The sequence below is a fragment of the Agrilus planipennis genome, unplaced genomic scaffold (assembly GCF_000699045.2).
Source record: "Agrilus planipennis isolate EAB-ADULT unplaced genomic scaffold, Apla_2.0 scaffold34, whole genome shotgun sequence".
Classification (NCBI taxonomy): domain Eukaryota; kingdom Metazoa; phylum Arthropoda; class Insecta; order Coleoptera; family Buprestidae; genus Agrilus; species Agrilus planipennis.
The window spans coordinates 411480-426526 of NW_020439170.1; the positions used below are offsets into that span (position 1 = coordinate 411480).

General features: G+C 36.1%; 1 protein-coding gene across 1 annotated transcript in view; it reads right to left on the reverse strand.

Annotated features, from left to right (window-relative positions):
- Window positions 1-205: 205 nt before the first annotated feature.
- Window positions 206-15047, reverse strand: part of LOC108739514 — a 20191-nt gene continuing 5349 nt past the window's right edge. Inside the window, exon 2 of the mRNA XM_018473438.2 lies at window positions 206-1890. Within this exon, the coding sequence (XP_018328940.1) occupies window positions 889-1890 (1002 nt within the window). The 3' untranslated portion in view covers window positions 206-888. The remainder of the gene's footprint in view (window positions 1891-15047) is intronic.

Genomic DNA, 15047 nt, shown 5'->3' on the forward strand with positions numbered 1-15047 from the left:
CCTATTTTAAGTAACAAGAACAATTTCCTTTTTAAGTGTCATGGCAAGAGAACAAAAAAATTTTAATTAATAAGCCTAATATATATTTATATAATATATCATGTAACTATTTAGAAAATTATCATTGCAGCCATTTAGAAGTTAGGACGGTTTGAACGAGTATTCGTTTCAAGAAAAACATCGCGAATAATACTGGCTCGTTTACTTCTTCAATAACTGCCAATGACAGACTAGATTTCATCTCCCTGTTTTAATACATATTTATTTCTTTGTGTAAATTTCTTGTTTAGGATATACGGGTAACAGACGTTATTTACATCATTCGGATAATTTTCATTTAACGAACAAACGGTTTGCAACTTTACCACGTTAAACCGGGTGTACATACATATAAATATTGGGCCGTCGATTACTTTTCAAAGGGAGATTTGCCATTAATTTACTAATCGTAAGTAAAACATATTGCCAACTTTATAAATTTAGACCTCATTAAAATATATAACGTATGTGAAATGTACACAAATAATAACTATGAGCTAATTAGAAACTCTTATATACACTATGTACAATTATACAAAAACCTATGAGAGGAAGGTCCACATAAAGGACAAGTACAATGTCGATGAACAATCAAAAATCATAAACCTTATTAAATTACTTGAGCATTGGAGATCAACCAGTATGGTAAATTGTATATGAATAAAAAAAGGACAGGCATATATGCGATTTGAAAACACTCAATTGCATAAGTACATGAATTCGTTTTCAGTACATTTTAAAAATATAAAAATAAAAATAGTCAACAACAGCTGCGCAATTCCTGAACGGCACAAACGTCTTTGTTTTAATAAATCACAACCTGAGAGAGGCAGATTTTGAAGGGCTATGTTACGTACCACCCACTAAGACAGACATGAAACCGTCCCAATCACTTTCCGACTTGGACGTACTTGGTTCTTTCCAATCGGAAGTGAAATCATTAGAAAGTCCTAGTTCGTCATACAGTTCGTTATTATTAAGGGACTCATTGTCCGTTTGCGATGTTAAACTTAACACTGAACTCCAATTTATAGACCTGCTCGGTTCTTCGTCGCCTATCCCGGAATCCACATCGGATAAGTTCGTGGGAAAAGGAGTAGCCCTTCCTGACGGCTGGGTGATCTCTCGAAAATTTTGCTCGTAACTACTGGGCTCGGATGAAACGGAATTCAATCGATTTTGTTGATGTTGCGGCATTTCTGATGATATACAAGGGTAGCTCGTTGGCTCAGGAGGTTCTGCCTCCATTTCCCGTTCTAGTTTCCTAAGGGTATTACAAATAAGCACTGACCTCCTCAGAGATGGATCGGAGCACTGCCTGTACCTTGCTAATTTGCACATGGAAAGATTTAGCACTGCTAATCGTTTTTGTCTGTAACAAGGTATGTGACACCACCGAGTTCTGCCATCACAACATCGCGGTCTTTGGGGCTGTACGGCCCCGAGTTCCAGGTACGATTTGCCGTTCTCTTCACAACGGATTGTTTGCTGTTGGGGCGGTTGATAATAGTTCCAATATTCTGGTTGATACCGCGAATATGTGGGTGGTTGCTGTTGTTGTTGTTGTGGAGGGTACTTGGCAGGTTCGGGGATTGCGGGACAGCGATCGTCATCTGATAGATCGTCGTCAAAGTCATCGTCGTCGTCAAAATCGTCCGTTAGTAGCGTAGCCGTTAAAGATGGGGTAGGTGATCGCCACGTATCACTAGGTACTGCAACCGCTTGTAAACGTGCAATACAATCTTGAGCTTCCCAACGACCATTTTTCGCTGGTGATAATTCTCCTGGAGCCACTGCGGCTTCGAGCTTACGTTTCCCTGAAGTACCCTGCAAACCCATCATGGCACAATTCTGAAATAAAAATTTTATCTTTAGTAAAAGAAACAGTAACAAGTCCGATTACAATACAAATAAACCAAAGGAAAGTAATTCTCAAACATGGCAATAATTTATACTTAGAAGGCAAAGTTATTGAGAAATGCCCAAAACTATCTCATACATTTAGAAGCTGAAGTAATTATACAGACAACATGTTTTAAAATGAATAAGACTTGTTTGAATCGCACCCCTCACACCAGTTACAAAATAAATTGAAAAACTAATTAACCTTTCGCAAAACTAGTCCAACTGAAGAATGCTCTACTTATGTCCGAAACGTTAGATAATTTGAAATAGACTTCGTAATCTATATATTAATTAATCACTAACAAAGCATATTTATGGATAAGAGATTTTATAACGTGTATAAATACCAGCATGCATCTCATTGATTAGTAGTACACCTGTTACTTATCATGTTGCGTAAAATTTATTTTTGCAGTTATGCACTGACTGCTTATATTATAGTGCAGTAAGCAAGAAAGGATGAAGTTGATTCAACAATATTGTAACGAACAGTTTATGTATGTATGTATGTATATTGTGTGTGTATAGATTGCCTTGATTTTTTCAAAACATAAATGGCACACGACGTGAGTTTATAATCGCTTATTAAAAATATAATAATACCTTATACTAATTATTTTATGTAGTAAAACAGTTCTGTCCGAAATACCACAAATTACGACAAAACGCGCCTTTAAGTACCACAACGATAACTTATATACGTCTGTACATGTATGTATACAATTCTTGTATGTATATTTTTGTTGTGGTATTTTAGGGATGAATTTCTTATCTATTAATTTGTGTTAATTACCCATTTCTATACTTTACAATTAGTTAAACTCACTCATAGTAAACATGGATTTATAATAAAATAGGATAAAAAAGGCATTTTTAATTAATTAGGGTAGATTAAACGACCAGGAAATAATTTAAAACAGATAACTTTTCATGGCCTAAGAAAAGCATTTAAAAACTTAGAATTATTATTCGTAGACAAATAAAATAATAATTATTTTAGCTCCTTTTCAAAACGACAAGAAAAGACGCCGGTTTTGTTAACCAAAAAAGAAAAATTCACCCCAGTTAATCCCAACAAATGACAGACTGAGTCAGTTTCGTATTGATAATGCTCCGCGTAAGTGGTGGGCGAAAGGCGAAACACGTGTACTAATAAAGTAAATTGGGATGAGACTTTATTTTTATTTAGTTGTTTGCGACAGTCTCTTATTCTCTATCTTCTAAAGTTTTGTGAACTTTACTTGTTTTCTGTGTGTTGTACGCAACTGCGGAAATTGACCACTAACCGAGATGTTTACTCAAAACGCGTTGTGGTTTCACCATTAATCTCGCACTGCGTTTTGCGAGCATTGTATCCAGAACGCGTTGTGGGTAAATTGGAAAGTTATTCCACAATGCGTTCGTCGAAAGTACATGACGATTTTTGGAATTAAATTAAGGTTACGATGTTTGACCTGATTCAATTTCAAATCAGAGTAATCTTCTCAATCATAATATGATATTGATTAATTTTTACCGAATATATATGCATATGCAATGTGGTAACAGATTTTCGTTTTGGAAAAATTAAGTACGTAAATAAAAAACCCTGGACTTTATGGGGAAAATACTGATTATACGTAATATATATAAAAGCATACGCTGTTTCATTAACGCGGCAGCCATTGCTACATATCCACCATGAGTAGATGAGTAGTATGTAGATAAAATACATGGGTAATAAACGAAGGACGTTCAATCCACAACCTGAGAAACTGTTCAAGGTTATCATCATGCTCTGAGGATGTATTACGGCGTACGGCTACTTTTGCTTGCTTGCTATACACCAACACCTTGTGCAATTACACCAGAAACCTACGTCTCTCTTTACTTTTATTATCATCCAACGTATAGGTACATAGAGCGAGCATACATGCGGGCAAAAGCGTACTCGTCTGAAGTTTTTGTGAGAACGTGTTTTTCCCACCGTGTTTTTCCATGCCACTGCGATATGCATGCTACGTACAAAGCAGCAGCGGTCTTAATTATACCATCGTTATGATTTCTAACTTCATTAGATTGTAAATGAAAGAATTGCTTCAGGATCGGTACCCGGAAAAGTTTTTTAAAAAAATTAACGTTTTGTATGGGGAGACAAGAGTACAAGACTGAAATAACCATGGGTACTTGTAATAGCAATTTTTTTAAATAAACTACATAATGATTTGTAGGGTGGTAAATACCTAAATGTATAAAAACATAAAAGAAAGCGAATAAAATAAAAGGTACATAAATGTGTTATGTAAGGTATACGCAAAACAACTCATTAATTTTATTCAGTTGAAAATATCCTTACAGGAAAAAGTTTGAAAGATATGTAACATAATTGCTATATTCGATATTATTCTTATTGTTAGAATAAACTCAAAGTAAAACTTTAAAAACGTGAAAACTTTGCGCTGTTGATGAGAGGAAACAGTGCTTTCCGAACTCTAGACTACCTGAAACGAACGAGGATATCTATATACCTATGAAGGGTCTAGGCTCAGGCATCTGGGGCGGATGGAAATATGTAGGTACATTTTCTACTACCCACCCCTATAAATCCTTATGCCTGCAGCACACATAACTAACAGATGGCGTTCAAAAATTCCAAGCCCAGCTTTTTTTTAACCCCGACGTAAAAACTAGAGACGCAAAAAATACTGTATAAAAGTTTCTGTCCTCGTGAGAATAGACGGTGTAATTATAGAAATTTAAATGAAGATGAAAAAGATTAAATTAAAGTAACGCTAAATGTATATATAAGCAAAATAATTTCTCACTACTAAATTGTTCTAAGCATTTACCCTAAATGAACCAAGTAATTAAAGAATTATTTACCTAGTCAGTTTAATTAATTATTTTACGATTTGTTTAATAGATTTTTTATGTGTCTTAACAATAAAAGCTACTTCATCCCTTGCAAGTTTTAAACACGCATTAATTATGGATAATTGTTTACTCCAGGGGCCACATCTCCGATTTTCTTGAAATTTAAATATATTGTATAGTTCAGAGTAGTGAGTAAGAACATATTTGCCTACCAATTGGGGGCGGAAACCATTCCTATTTTAATAACTCTAATGTTTTCACCCTGTACATTTCAATTTTAAAATTATAGAAAATTAAATGATCTAGATAAAACGACTGGTAAAAGTTTCAACAGTTATCTTCGAAAATTCTTCGAAGTCTTAAAGTAATTTATGGGCATCGTTTTTATACCAGGGTGCCTTTTATAGCAAGAAGAAGAAAAGGGTATTTTATGCAGGCAGGCGGGCAGACGACAGGATCTTCGAACTAACGGGCAGGCACCCCATCGGAAAACGTACCACACGGAACACGGGTGTAGTCGTACAGCCAGCCAGGCAGCCAAACCAACCCTGATGTTGCCTGCCTGCTTGGCTGCCGAGCGAGCGCGCCCGCTTTGAATGAACGACCAGGCAGGGAAGTCCCCCACAATTCTACCTACTCTGCTTGCTGCCTGCTAGACCAACACCCGACAGTTGCTTACGTTGCGGAGTTGGTTATAATTAATCGGCGGTTCTCAAAATGTTTAACGTTACACGGTATTTGTACAAAGCAATTGCAAATTATTCTTGAGAATTCGAAACGTATCGGTGAAATATCTTTATTTTTGCAAATACTAGTCGACCTAGACAAAAAAGGTGTAAGAAGAACAGTAAAAGCAAATATAAGTTGATGATATAATGCTAAACCAGATATTACAATACGTGTGTTCAAAAATTGTAGACAAGAAAATGCAAAATACCATTTCATAATCATACATATATTCAGATACTCTCAAAGTGGTATCACTAAATGTATACTTTTTTGTAAACTGCCAATTTTATAAATTCTTTGAAAACAAAATTCGATGCGACTTTTTTGTATATCATGTATTTTAATCTAATAATTTTATATAGGTGTTAGCTAACAAGAATCTGTATTAACTAGATAAAATTTTACCTTACATATCGTAGCAAATCTTTGGAATTTTAAATAGTGAAGTACCTAAATTTTGCGAAACTCTTTTTTAATTACAAATTCCAAACATACCTCCAGCAAACTTGTGAGTTACATATATCACCCTGTACTGATAAAAAATGTGAACAAAGTTACAATTTATTTTAAATCGTTTTTTTAAATTGTTACACCTATGTGATTTTTTATTAATTGTAAAAGGGTTAGCTTACACTATCGTGCAATTTTTGACGTAGCCTTATTTTTTTAATAATTAAACAAAGTCCATGATTATCGAGTACAAAATTTCCACTTAATTGTGAAAAAGTTTTCAGAATTGGTCCACTAATATTATTGGAATCAGACATAAACAAAATATTTTCTTCCGTTATTGGTGATCATCATAGACAGATATGTAGTCAACATTTTTAGAACCACTGCAAAATTAATATTAGACGGCAGCAGCAGGGTTGTTATTTGAGATAACCTCGATGCGCTGGAGGAAGCGAGAAACGAGAGAGAAGGAAAAAGAGAAGGACTATCGCCAGCCATTGGTAACTATGCCACATGCGCGCTTTCTACTGTTCCGCAAACTGCCTTGCCCGCTTGACTGTTCAGCCTGCCTGGTCGAAGGAAAATTCCCAATGAGCGCTGCTTCTACGTAAAATATATACCATACAAACGAACCAACGAACAAAACACGTAAACGAACGCTACGTGTGTTTCGTGTTCGTGCTTTTTTGACGTAAAGCTGCTAATGTATTAAATTGTAGAGCACTTGAGCGCGATTAAAAATCGCTAGCTCCGGGAAATTTCGAAAACTTACCGTACAGTACAAGAATTTAATTTAACAAAAAGTTTTTCGATAATACTTTTCTGTCAAATATTCCCTTTCTTTCGGAATGGTACCTATACAATATTTATAGGTACCTATGGGGGGAAAACGATTTCTGATAAAATGTTGGGGAAAATATTTAAATCGGGCAAAAGTTTAGTGGTGCGTCTTAGGGAATTAAAAAATTATGAACTGAAGTAATATTACTCTTACGAATTTTATGGTTAAACTAAAATGAATATCCTTGTTAAACCAAAATCGTCACTGGAAAGAAGTTACCATTTAGGAAAAACCAAAATGGGGGGAGAGGAATGAAAGAAAAGGGGAAATTTCGACAAACTAATAAACAAAAGTCTTACAGACAAGTTTTGGATGTGGGGAGAACAGAACGAGAAAGATAGAAATAGTGAAAGAGAAAGACGCTAAAATACAGAAAGAGAGAAAGAGGGGTGCTAAAGAACGCTATGTACTAGTAGGTTTCAATAGATAACGCTGCGGCCAAACCAGCACGGCGCCGTTGCCAGATCAATAATTTTGATTTCACTTAGGTACCAATTCCAATTAGTTTATTACCTTATTGTTGGTAATACGCCAATAGGAATAATTTAACTTTGCAGTTAGTAGATACCAATGTTATTTAGTGAATAGTAAATAAAAAAATAAAATTTTTAAAACTTTTTGAATTTCAAAACACGTTAGGTAGACAGGTAATTGTTTAGTTTTTCGATCAGTATTTATTATCTTTAGTAGCGCCGCCTGAAAATAAAATAATGAGTTTGGTTAGTTTAGAATTGTTTTCAGAGTAACAGGTGATATTTTCAGATAGACGTTCACTAAATTATCCATTTTCACTGGTGCGACATAAAAAGAAAAAATGCCGATAAAGATACTTTTATAATCGGTGAATACTTTGCCTGCCCTACATATATTATGTAAGAATGGAACGAATCTCTACATACAATAAAAACAAAAAGTGAATAGGTATGTAATTCATTTAATGGAAAACGTAAAAACCCTTTCGCTTTTGGTGATGTTTATCAAATTTAATGAAATTGCATTTAACCATAGCCAGGGCAACGTCGTATCATTGTTCATAGCAAGCTTGATATTTTATTTTTGCCCGCTCGTCCTGTGGAATAGGCGTGGATATTATGCGAGTGTAGGCGCGCTCCAACCAATGGGGTGTCTTTGTTACCCCTTCCAGTTTAGTTTGTTTTACAGCAGCGATTTTGCAAGAAATTTTGTTTCAAAACATGAATTTTTCGCCAACTTTATAAAAAAAATTGTGCCCGTAAACTAATACTAGAATAGGCAGAGAAATCGTTATGGAATGAAGAAATAAAACATGAGATAAATTGAAACTAAAAATTCCGTAAAAATTACTTAGAAAGAAACAAATTTTAACATTTTCTGACAAATTGGTAAAGTAGGCGTATAATAAAAAAGAGTACAATAGCAATGAGCTTTCGTGAATTGTCACGTGTACACATTCAAACAAGTGAGCTTCGCAGATCACATGCCCGAAGAGTCGAGCTGGCGCCGCCTCTCTGGCGAGAGATATTTTCGATTGAAATGACACGTCGGCGGCCAACGCCGAGTTTTTTCCATTCTCCGTTATGAAGACGGAAAAGCAGTAGGAGCAGGCAATCCAGACCGAGCAAAGACGCTTACGATCAGGCTCGGGCTTTGGTACGCTCGGTAAAGTACTAGAGCTTCCTTCCCACGTATAGCAGCATACATAATAAGCGTCGCTCGTGGTTGTCGTATTTGGCCGCTATTCACGCTTGCTAGAGAAAAGTTTCAAGTGTGTCCTTCTTTCGTTCTTTCGTCTCGTACGGACAAATAACATCTAAAAACAGTCGCGTTCGTGCCGCCTCGTACGCTTCCGTGTTAAGCCTGGCTCCGCTCGTATATTGTACGAAATGGTTCTAACCTGACGTGGAATATTTTCTCTTATCGTAGTGAGCTGGGGCCCAGGCAAGGGGATGCCGCTTTTAGAGCTCGAAATCGCTCGCTACACGCTGCCTGTTACTACGGCCGCGCGTACCAGCGACGACCTTAGCGACCGACAACATTGGCGCTGCCTGATACGTACGTTCGTTCTCTCTGGCGAAGTCGATTACTGCATTCCAAATCGCTTGCGTTACTGTACGCACTCCTCTATTAAACTTTTACAGTACCATACGTACCGAACGACAATTTTACACTTTGAAAAAATATATATTGAGAATCCGTATTGAATGAGACACGACGGCTAATCTATTTAAAACACTACAGCCCGTCTGTTAATCCCGTTTCATAATCGTTGATAAAAGCAGTTCTGACCAACCCCCCCCTTCCCTATTTTCTTTAATTCACCTCCGAATAATTAACTCTGTACAGTTACTCCGTGTATAATAGAGTTAGAATGAAGTATGCGCAATTGAAGTTTTTAAAACGCTTTACTAGGTGGTATGTATAGACAGAGGCTCCCTAGCTCCACTACTGTTTTTAACATCACCCCTATACACGCGATACTGTAGAATAATGTATAAAAAATACAGTACTTATCAAACAAAAATGCCTGCACAGTTTCTCAGACGGTTTTTTAGTTTATATGCACTCAAAACTGCATTTTAATAAATTTCGGCAGTTTTCATTTTAGGGTCCCCATGCGTGACATTAATAATGTAATGTATTTTAAGTAGGTAGGGTGTTAGATTAATAATCCTAACTATTTATTAATGTTCAAGTATTTAAGGTAATTTATTGTCTTAGTGCGTTCGTCAAATCTGTTCTTAAATGATCTACCTATCTGTCCTACATAGTACCTTATAAAATACGTACACTTTTTTATCAAGAAGTATGAATGCATATGCATGTACGTGTGCGGCCAAGTAAATGTAGAAGAGCATGTGGTGGCCGTATACCACGTGACATTTTTGACTTTCGTAACAGTTGACTGCCGGCGTCGCTGTTGCTAAAATTCCCAAGTCGTGGCGGCGGCCGTCGCGACGGCTTCTCGATCAGTGGATTTTCTCGCGAAAAGTAAACTCTTCTATCTGACTGCAACTACACAAATGGAAGAAACCTATTTAGGGACATGTTGCATTAAATAATTCTGCCATTGTAGTAACGAAACGGAGGTGTTGTGTGTAAAGCCTACGTGAAATGCATTAATGTTTGCTCGACCATGGCCTACATAGAAAACGTACAAAGCGCACGACCAACGACTTACAGCTAATCACCAAACGAATGCATTCAACATACGTACACTACGTATACGTATAATACAAGTGATTAATGCTGATCGAAGCGAACAAGGATAAAAATGAAGTCACTAAAAATCACCTAAAAACATCCATTTTTTGCTACGTGATGCTTAAATTACTTGTAATTTTTCAGTTAGTAATCTTTACGCATTATAAATATGCAGGTGAGATTTTCACTTGCCCTCTGGAAGGTTTCCATTCTTGTTTAATGTTTCGGAGACCCATAAAGTCCAAAAAAGTAGTAGTTTTTTATTTATTTTTTAGAGTAATCCCAAAGTTATCGTTCTTTCCCGTAATGCATTTCGTCACACATTAATTATTGTACATGTGATCTGTGTATAGATTCTTATAGTAATATCTACACACCAGCGTATCGCACGATCAGAGTAGTGGTACCGTAAACTTCACAAATTACAGATAGAAATTTCAAAACCTTAGCAAGTCGAATCCACCGGCCTGGATCATATTAATCATAAAGTCGTCAGTCCTAAGACTGGTTGGACACGCACCTCTACTCTTTCCTATCCTGAGCTAATCTTCGTATTGTCCCAAAACTAGAACAATCCACATTATTCACTATTTACGAACACTAATCTAATATAGGTCTAACTCCAGTCCTCTTAACTCTTGTTGCTGCCTCTAATATGTCTCTCACTAGCCCTTCATGACTGAGATGGTGTCCCACCAACCTATCTCGTCTATTTTTTTATTGACTTCCTCTGTTCTCCTAATCTTTCTAATAGGCTAGGATAGGATAGACTCAAATTTTTCCAAGGCATCTGGATTGCATTTATGTTATTTTACTGGTTTCAATAAATAAATAAAATTATTGTAGGTAGGATGGAAATAAGTTGAATTTATATAGTACATTTATCAAGGAATTTTAAGGGAAAGCTTGACTACTTTACACAAGTATGCTTCAATGTCATTCGGGTTTTAAAGCAAGGCAAGTGAGAAGGGAAATCCACTTTAATCGATTTCTTTACTATTACCATTGGTGGAACTAGTAATGGTTAACAGAATGGTTAACAGAATTATATATGTATGTATAAATCAAGTGTAGCAATAATAATACAAGTAAAAAAAATAGTTTTCATGGGTTAAAAAAGTTGTTGAACAGTAGTGATTAAAATCAACAGTAGCATGAAGAAAAATCGTTTCAAAATCAATGATTATACAATTTCCGTAAATAAAACATTAAATAATGCTCACATACTTATTTAAGTGTCGGGTAAAATTTTAATTATTTATATAATAATATTCGTTAATATTTATTTTTAATTAGGTAACTTGCATTTATCATCTTACATTTAACAAATAAAAACCTGCAGGTATATAAGTTGGGATTATTCTTCAATTTTGAATGCTAAAACGAGTGTTTTTGTTGACGCAAATGGATGTAGTGTGTAAATACAAATGTACACCATGTGGTCGTAGTAACATGAAACAAACGATAGACAATAATAACACGTTTGAAAACATTACGCGTCATTTACAAGTTCGGCTACGAGGAGCAAATTATTTAAAACCGAACCATCAAAGTAAACGTAGATGTGCATAAACAAGAAAGTGAAGTTCTAAAAAAAAATTATTTAGTAGAAAATGGGGATGTATTCCACCAATTGCATTTTTTTTTAAGATCCAAAAAGCATCTTTTTAGGTCGACGTTTTTTGTTGCACGCTAAGCGCTATACTTATCTTAATAATGATCCACTAAAAACTTTATAGTCATTCGAAATTTTTCATTATTGGAAACATCTACTATCACTACCTGAATTTTTATTATACAATGGACGTGCGGTTTTGAAGACCTTTAACAACTGATAGAATTTATTAATAACATTTGATAGTACGTACGCGTAGGTCGGTATAAAATAAACCAGATCTACTTCCTTATGCTTATTGTCTTCCGTGGCGCGTAACGCTATTTTCGGAAACCCTTGGCCGGGAAGTTAAATTTTCTTGGGTAAATTGGTATATAGGAGAACAGAGAACTCTGAAGAAGTCAATAAGAAATCGGTGGGACACCTTCTCAGGCATAAAGGGCTAGCTAGAAACATATTATAAACAGAAACAGGAGTTAAGAGGAGTAGAGGTAGACGTAGCTTAGATTACTGTTCACAAATTAAGATTAGCTTAGGATAGGAAAGAGTGGAGGTGCAAGTCCAATCAGTCTTGGCACTGACGATCTTATAATTAATATAAAGTAATTCAGCAACCCTATCCATAGAACAACAAATAGCAAATGCTGTCGATTTTAGTAAATATTTTTTTATAGTTAAATAAATCGCTTTGTCCTGTTAAATTAATATTCAGCGTGAGTCAATGCACAGGCTACATCTAGAACTTCATGACATGTACTGCACACTGAGAAACAACCAAGTTAATATTAATATAAGAAAATTACGAGAATAAAAAGTAAACCTGTTTGTTTGTATCTCCCAAATAACTGAATTAAAGAGATTTTTCACAATTGCCGATAAAAATGCAATGCGGAGAATGCCATTCATTAACAAGTGGGCGACTATTATTATAAGAATTGGCGCATCAAACAAGTGGTAGAATAAGCGGAGAGAGCACGCACACACTATTACAAAACACTAATAAAGCGTGTTGCGCTCTTTTAAACGTTCGAATGTCAATAATATAATGCGAGAGATCGGCCGGTGGTGCCATAAATAAGCACCTGTTGACAGTAGGTAAGCAAACAATTAACTTCTCTGGTACCTAACTACGGTCTCGTTGCAGCAGCCGCCGCCTTTTCTGCTCTACAGTCGGCGGCGGTGGGCGCTATGCTCGTTGGCAGCAGCAAGGCACATTAAAAATATTATGAACGGACGCCAACTAGATCGCCCGTAAAAAAGGACATAAAACAACAAATCACGCTCCATCAATCACCGCATCATCATCACCATCGGCGGCGACGACGACGTCCGTCGTTTTCCGTGACCTATCCCAATCGCATCCGAACAATAGGACGTGAATGAAGGAACAAACAGGTAGCTGCCGCTGATGTGCGTGTGTGTGTGTGTATTTACTAGTAATGTCACACTTCCGATAATAATCTCGCGATTGGTGGGTCCATACGACGAACAAGACGGTGGCGGCGGCGACTGGCGATAAAACAACGCCGCCCCTCAGTCATCTCTCTTTTTATTGCATTATTGGAGCCACGTTTTTCCACGTACATAAACACAAGTGTGTGGTATGCTTGTGTTATGCCACACTAATCTATATGTATAGTGGCCACGCCGACAGGTGACAGTCGGCACGCGCCGGTACATGTTGCATACAATAATTTGCCATTTGCCCTTACTTGGCAGGTCGAACTTGTTCGGAAGCTGTTACGCCGCCGCCTTTATATTTATTATCCTTCGTGGTTGATGGTTGTTGTAGTAGTAGTACTAGTAGTATAGTACATAGCTCTGATGGTAGTAAGCATGTGTTGTGTGCTTGTGTGTATTAAGTACCTATAATGCCCGTAACTTCTTCTTCGTATACGTATAATGTATTCTAACGATAAGACGATCTAATAGCAGACTTACGATTAGACACGGCGACGATGGATGTAATTGCTACAAGCGAAAGTGATCGATTGTTTTTGTTGTTAATGAAACTCTTGAAAGAACTTTACTATTCTACTAAGTACGAACGGGCGTCATATATCACAAAAAGAGGAGATGGAATAAATAACTCTTTTTCAGATACAATCACAACAAATTTGTATTGTTAATGATATTTCGTATCTTGTATTGATGTGTATATTATCTATTCGGGATGTTTTATAAGCAATATTGCGAAGATTTTGTTAGAACTCGAATGAATTAGGTGTTGAGAGATCATCTACAATAATTATACCTGCCAATCAATTCAACTAGTGGTGAAATGAAGCAGGTGTTCTGCACAATAGTTAGCTGAGTTGAATGTGTAGCTCACTGCAGGGCAGTTTTGCGAAGTACACTACAGAACTGCCTCGTGCGGTCCAGTTCAGTAACATGAAGGTTACCGTGACGCGCTCTTACAATTCACAATAATTCACTTGTCTACTATTCAGCGTAAGGGCAGTCAGCAAATATGTGGTGTCATACACTTTATTTTTATGTGTAAAATCTTTGAGTTTCAATTCCTTCTCGCCACCAATATTATACCCTTTTGAAAAAATTTCAAATCGATAGATGCTGAGGTAACCGAAGTATCACATACAGTTCCTTTTTAGGGGTCTTGTGTCAATGCGGTACAAAAATCTACAAATTTTTAACAATCCTTTTAATATACTTTAAACGTTAAACATTAAAAATGTGATGGTTGTAAGTAGGTACGTATAACACGTCATTAGAATGTATGTATGAATATGCAACCAAGTATACACCTGAATATAGGCATTTAAATCCACTCACTTCTTTGCAATTGTTTAGTTCTACCTCAAATTTTTAATTAAATATTCCGATTAAATGTTAACATCATGGATATCGAATGTAGGCCTAAGCCTAAGGGATATTCATGATATGCACATGTACCTACAGTGTAATAGTAAGTAATGTATTAAACATGTGTTTCATCTTTTCGTACAACGTATGATACGTATTATTGAATGAACTGTAACCATTCCTATGGAATGTATACAGTGGCGCCCACGCGTAACTATGGTAACCAAGCACGCCGCCTCTGTCGCTACTAATCGCAAGCAGAATCGGGAAGAATTAGCTGCTGCCGTGTCGGCGGCGACGGCTTCGAAAAATAATCGTTATAAATTTCTCATTTAGCACATTTACTTTAGGCATTACACAGGTACAAGGTACATATGTATGTAACAACTTATAACACTTAAAAATGTTTAGGTAAAGTGAATTTCTGGAAACCCACAAATTATTCCCTGAAATAATTAATTTAGTGTAAAGGCATGAAAAAATCAATTAAACGAGTATGTAATACATTACTAATCACTTCAATTAATTATAATGAAACGGTTTAATCACATTAGTTTATAATAATTGTGTTGCGGCTTCAATTAAAATTTGTATATAATAACTGAATTA